Source organism: Cariama cristata, unplaced genomic scaffold (assembly GCF_000690535.1).
Source record: "Cariama cristata isolate BGI_N322 unplaced genomic scaffold, ASM69053v1 scaffold22390, whole genome shotgun sequence".
Classification (NCBI taxonomy): domain Eukaryota; kingdom Metazoa; phylum Chordata; class Aves; order Cariamiformes; family Cariamidae; genus Cariama; species Cariama cristata.
In genome coordinates this window covers 1-6,217 of record NW_009594385.1, presented here as the reverse complement: position 1 = coordinate 6,217, position 6,217 = coordinate 1, and the positions used below count along the sequence as shown (strand labels likewise).

The following is a 6,217-nucleotide window of genomic DNA, read 5'->3' as shown; positions in this document are numbered from 1 at the left end:
AGATCCTGCACGCTGCAGACATTCTGGCTACCACGGTGAGGGCTCCCGCTGGTCCCGGTGTGCCGGGGGAGGGTTCTGGTGGCCACCCTGGGGGGCAATGGGGTGTGCCGGACTGGTGGGGTGGGTTGTGACCAGCACAGCAGGTGAGTGGGAAAGCCTGGGGGGTTCCATGTGGGTATAGCCCTCCTTGCAGCTGAGGCAAGAGGATCTATTTCCCTTGCTCGCTCCTGTTTGCAAACCTCCTCCAGCCCTTCGGGAGGTTCCCGTTGGTGCTGGGCTGGTGGGGTCCAGGGGTCCCTGCTCACCGTGGGGTCTCACTGCTGCTGCTTGCATTTCAAGGAGATTCCCCAGGAAATCCCTCAGCAGCCCACGAACTGGAGCCACTGGGCGCTGGAGGCACGGACGCTGGCCGAGAGGTACGCCTGCAACTCTGATCCTGGCACGCACAGGCAGAGGAGGCTGCCTGCCCAGTTGGGGATGCAGGATGGCCGCTCCGTTCCCAGGAGGTCAATCCTAATATCATCTCTCTGGGTGTCCTTGTCCTTGCAGCCTCGAGGATGCCGTGGTGCAGGTGGAGGCGGTGGTCAGGAGAGCGCTGCGTGCTTCCAACGCCAGCTCCGAGCTCCCGCCGAGCCTGCTGGGGAATGCGAGGCGGGATGTGCAGCGTGAGCTGGAACCCGGGTGAGGGGCTGGCAGCAAGAGGGGGCTGGCAGGGCACCGCAGCCCCTTGCCTCTGGGCAGGTCCCTGTTAGAGGAGTCAGTGACGGTGATTTGGCATCTGCCTAACAGGGAGGTGCTGAGTCCCATCAAACTCACTGCACTGCAGGGTTGCAAAGCGAGAGCCAGGGTGGTCTGTGCTGGAGGTGTTTTGGGGAAAGCCCCCAGCATTTCGCCCTACATCCATGTCCAGGGCCAGGTCTCAAGCTGTCATCTCCATCCTCCAAGGGTCCAGAGGGTGCTGGGTGACAGCAGCATCCTGTCCATGTAGGTACGAGGAAATCCAGCAGGCACAGGAGGAGCTGGGTGCTGGCTTGGCGGAGGTGGCAGTGGAGGCCAGGAGAGCTTTTGCAGCCGTGCATCAGGCAAACGCAGACATGGCTGAGAAACTTCTGCAGGTGGCTGCACCGGGGCAGGTGAGCAGCATCCAAGCTAAGGCTCCTGCTTATGTCCCTAACCCCTGCTTTACCCGTTGGGCAGCTTCTGGGCCGGGAGGTGCTGTCATGGAGCCTTCATCATCCCTGACCCCACAGCAGGCACTGCTGGCACAGGCTGGAGCCCTGGCACAGGACCTGGCAGCGCTGGAGCGGGCAGTGGAGGAGGCACAGGAGCCGTCGGCTCAGCAGGCCATTGAGGCATCCCATGCTCTGGCAGCCAGATTGCGCCGGGAGCTGCAGAGGACTCGCGCCTTCGAGCAGGTAACTGCTGCTCACTTGCATGGGGTCTGCCTGCAAAATAAGTGATGGGGACCCACTGTTCCAGCTGGAGGTGTGGGCATGCTGGGTGCATCCCTCTCCTGCCTCCCACCCGGGGCACAGAGGGGTGGGTGAACCCTATCCCCACTGCTCCAGTGACCAGAGGGACCACGCCTGCAGCCAGGGGGTCGGGGCAAGATGTTTGAAGACATGTCCCCTTGGGCTCCTGGATCTCTCAAGCAGCTTGCCTGCCAAGTGAGAGCGGGCTGGGACCCACATTTCCCAGCTGGGTGCAGCTCTTCCCCCACCCTGGCCTTCTCTTCTCTCCCCAGCTGCGGGACCGGGCTGGCTCTGCCCACGGCGTGGCCACCTCAGCCGTCTCGTGTGGAAAAGCTGTGCTCTCCGACGCGGAATCCCTCCTGGCCAGCTTGGAAGGTAAAAGGCATCGGCCAGAGCATCTCTGGCCACAGCTCAGCTCTCCCCACGCTGGCTCTGGGTGCCAAGGGGAGAAAGGGACAATTCGGTGACGGCCAGGTTGTCCCCACAGGCATGAAGAAGGTGCTGAGGCATCGGAAGGGCCAGGCTGCTCTGAGCAGGAGGATGGCACTTGTGCGAGACAGGGCAATGGTGGAGGCCCAGAGGAAGATTAAACAGGCAGAGAAGATGCTGGGAAACTCCTTGTCCATCTCCACTGCAGCCCAGAGGACAGCCGGGGAGGCTGAGCAAGTCTCTGGGGAGAGTGCCAAGGTCCGAGCGGAGGGATGTGGGGTGCGGGGAGCCCGTGCCAGGCTGCAGGGCATGGCTTGGCTGCCATCACAGGCAGAGCCCAGCCTCTTGCAGGCAGGGCTGCAGAGCTCCCAAATACAGCTCCTGCTGCCCATCCAGCACAGCCCACCCTCGTCTGTGCGCCAGCCACAGTCCACCTGCATGTCCCCAGGTGACTGTCCCCATCTCCGTCCCTTTGCAGAGGGCACAGGCTTTTAGAGCAAGCAGGCTCGCAAGCACGCCAGCCAGCTCGCCATGCATGCCAACGAGACCCAGCGGGAGCTCTCCCGGCAGAAGCACGTGGCTGAGAAGCTCAGGGGAGACCTGGAGGAAGCACACCAGGTGAGTCGGGTCCCCTTGGGCAGGTTGTGTCCTCTAGAGCCTGGAAAGGCTTTGTCCACAGCCCAAAGCATAGGGAGCAACCTGGCTTTTGGGGTCCACTGTATGGGGAATGCCTCGGGGATGTTCCTGGGATGCCCTCTCCTCTCCCATCCAGCCAAGGGTCAATGGTGTTCCTGATCTGGGTGTCTGTCTGTGTTGGAAGGTGGGGACAGAGGTGAGTGAGATGGCAAAAAGCCTCCAGGAAGCCCGGGGCTCGCTTCTCTCGGACATCGAGACCCTGAATGACCTGCTGAGCAGCCTAGGTGAGACCCGGGTGGGAGTGGGGTGCAGACTCCCGGGGAAGGACCAGGCTGTCGGGGGCCTGGGGCTCTCCTGTTCACTGATGCTGCGTCTCCTGCTTGCTGGCCATCTGGGCTGAGCTGGGTGTCCTTTGGCTGAGATCGCTCAGGATCTTAGCAAAGCTTCTTGAGGGCTCATGTCTCAAGGAAAACCCTCGTGCAGAATGAATTGGAGCTTGCTGAGGTGTGTGCTCACGTCTGGTGTGGGGGCACTGATCTCCCTTGGCATCTCCGGGAGGAGGAGGGCTGGGTCAAGGGCCCAGTCCCTTTGGAGCCGAGGGATGTGCTGGGCTGGGTGCGCTCCTTGTTGCTGGTTGGTTTTGCTCCAGCTCCTCCTGCTTTGATCATCTGGGTACATTTCTGAGCGCTCCAGGACTCTTGCATCCAAGAAGTTTTGCAAAGGGGTAGAAATCATCACCCATCTGTAAGAGAGAGATGTGCCCAGGCCCTGCCTGGAGCCACAGTCCTATTTGCTTATCTGTGATCGCTGGGGAGCTGCAATGCCTCCATGCCCCGCTGCACCCACTCCCTACGGTTTGCCTGGTGCCGAGGGTCTGAGCCCCTGGAGCATGTTCAGAACCTCTCCCACCCGGCTTTCTGCCTCTCATCCATGTCCTCTCCCCCTGCCCAGGCAACCTGGAGCAGGCGGTGCAGGTGGAAGCGGTGCTGAGCGCCGGGCGGCTCTGTGGCTGCGCCTGGCTGCACCAGGTGCCCTGTCCGGCCAGCTCAGCCTACTGCAGCAAGAGGCAGCAAGGCAGCAGGAGAAGATCCAGGCGTTCGAGAGCGACTTGGCTGAGATCCGGGCCGACAAGCAGAACCTGGAGGACATTTTGCGGAGCCTCCCTGAGGGTTGCTCGAAGTGGCAGTGACAGATCCCCGGCCGCTGCCCCATCACCTCTGTGCCCCCCTGCACAGGGAATGGCAGAGTGAAGGACACCCTGCATTCACCAGCATCGATCCCTCCCACTGCTCTTCACGCTGCCCTCCGTACAGTATCGCACCCCAGGGCCTCATCTGCACCGTTCAGGCTCAGCATCCTGAGTGCTCTGCGGCATGACTTCAGCCACCAGCTCTGTCCTCAGGGCAGGGGGACAACCAGCTACCAGGGACCACCGATGCTTCTGTGCAGGATACGGAGCCATCACAGTGTTGGTCTCTCACCATGGAGTGAACGAAGAACCGTCACAGATCTCCTCCATGCTAGACACATCCCTCCGTTCCTGCTTTCCCCACTGCAGCACAGCGCACCGGGAAGGGACAGCTTGTCAAGTATGTGAAGTACCAAAGCTGTAACACCCAGCAGTCTCTCCTGCCCCAGCAGATGAGAGAGGCTGTTGTACATATGCTGGAAGCTGGTCCTGCTGCACAGTGCCCTGCAGTGCGATGCTCACGTGCTGCGGTCACGGAGGCGCAGAGATGAATTGCAGTGAAGCCAGGCAGAGAGATGCTCACCGGTGGGCAGGCAGCTTGCCTGCTTCCCAGGGGAAGGGAGTTCGCAGCAGGGAGGGCTAAACTGGGGCCAAGCAGGAGCAAAGCTGGACCCTTAATCAGCTCCTGGCAGGCAGGTGAGACATCCTCTGCTTGCTGCACCGTAAGAGCAGCTCTGCTTTTGCCGTTCCCCTGCTCCAGGGTAGCGCAAGGTTGCTGCTGCCCACAGCTCTGGTCTTTGTGTCCTGTCCCAGCCCTGCTTGGCTCACTGGATGTCACCAGGTCTGGCTGTAAACCAGCCCAACTGCTGGCAGTCCCAGAGGCTGGGTGGCAGAGCAATGCATCAGGCAGGGAGGTGGGAGAGCTGATGCTTACAGCTGCGTCACCCACAGCCCCGCAGCAACACCCGCACACCCTACCCGTGGGAGAGGAGCTGGCTGGTGGCACCAGGCTGGGCGGCCAGCGTGGTGGCATGGTGGGGGGGCGGTGGAACACGGCCAGCCCCTGCCAGTGTCACTCCCACTGGGTGGCAGAGGTCGGTGGCCATATCGCCTTTAAAGGAAAGGCATCTGCGTTCGCCGGGTGCTCCCATGCGGGCTGGGCTGTGGGGCCACGCAGGCAGCAGAGCCAGGCCCTTGGTCAGCCCACCCTGCGCTGGCTGTGCCGTGACTCCAGGTAGCAGCTGAAGTCACTCCTGTAAGACCAGAAACGAGTCCCCAGATTGAAGCCCATTTCACCTTTTAACCTGTTTTACCTGTGTTTTTCTGCTGGAAATCTGGTTTGCTAATGTATTTTGTAATGCTGTATGTAAAACTGCTGCCATAGGCATTGGGATCCCCCCCCCAGCGTCGTTTCCAGTGGGTCCAGTTGTCTGGAAGGGACACAAGATTTTCCTACCGTGAACAAACCCATCTGCCTCCCAGTTCTGCCCAAAAGCTGCCCAAGGAGTGGGGTACCAGAGCTGTGGTGCCGCAGGAGCGTAATGGCACGGGCTCCCCTCTCACTGCCCAAGGACAGCTCGGCAAAAGCAAAACGACGTAGCAGTGAGAGCACAGCATGATGGGGCTTGGCCGAGAGGCAGGGAGCCACAGCCACTTACCATCTCCCTGGGAAGACAATTATACGTCTCCAATCAACACACAAATTTGCTGCTGTTACAGAAATGTCAAGCCTCTGCCTTGTGCCTGCTGCTGACGCTGTAGTCCATCCTCCCTCCTGCTCTTCCTGGAACTCTGTTTTTTTAGCTGGTGACACCTGCCTAGAGCTGTATCCATTAAAAATTCTTAATATAAGACATAGCTGCCCATCCGCCTGAGCGCATGGCAGCGGGGGACACACAGCGTACCTGCGCTTGCTGCTTTCTCAAAGAGCAGGGGTAGCTGCGCCGGGGGTTGAAATGTGGCTGGCTCCGGGGTGGTGTGGGGCAACCGACAATTCCTACCGAAAACCACTTTAGGACAGTTTTGTTTGTTTAAAAAAAGGTGTCTAGCTGAGATTGCAGGGGGAGTGAAGAGACTGAGTGTACACACACACACCCCGTTAAATCCTGGCCAGGACACACATCAAAGAGCAGGGGTAGCTGCGCCGGGGGTTGAAATGTGGCTGGCTCCGGGGTGGTGTGGGGCAACCGACAATTCCTACCGAAAACCACTTTAGGACAGTTTTGTTTGTTTAAAAAAAGGTGTCTAGCTGAGATTGCAGGGGGAGTGAAGAGACTGAGTGTACACACACACACCCCGTTAAATCCTGGCCAGGACACACATCAGCTTGGTGGTCTCTGCCCTGCGGGAGATGCCTTTCCCTGCTCCTCGTGCTCCGGGGCTTCTCCAGCCCTGACTTGCCAGCGGTTGTACTTTATCACACCACGGAGCTGTTCCCGAACAGCACCTCGCAAACCTGCCACCGGGACCCCACCGGGGAGCGGCGGGGCGG

At 60.4% G+C, this 6,217-nt stretch overlaps 1 protein-coding gene across 1 annotated transcript in view; it reads left to right on the top strand.

Moving 5' to 3' along the window:
• Window positions 1-3,726, top strand: part of LAMC3 (laminin, gamma 3) — a gene marked incomplete at its 5' end in the record, with an annotated part of 11,695 nt that extends 7,969 nt beyond the window's left edge. The window contains 11 exon segments of the mRNA XM_009697853.1: window positions 1-35; window positions 340-416; window positions 550-681; window positions 989-1,133; window positions 1,251-1,415; window positions 1,745-1,847; window positions 1,960-2,180; window positions 2,397-2,519; window positions 2,722-2,821; window positions 3,489-3,536; window positions 3,539-3,726. The exon segment at window positions 1-35 is cut by the window's left edge and continues 171 nt beyond it. Of these exon segments, the coding sequence (XP_009696155.1) occupies window positions 1-35; window positions 340-416; window positions 550-681; window positions 989-1,133; window positions 1,251-1,415; window positions 1,745-1,847; window positions 1,960-2,180; window positions 2,397-2,519; window positions 2,722-2,821; window positions 3,489-3,536; window positions 3,539-3,726 (1,337 nt within the window).
• Window positions 3,727-6,217: the final 2,491 nt, after the last annotated feature.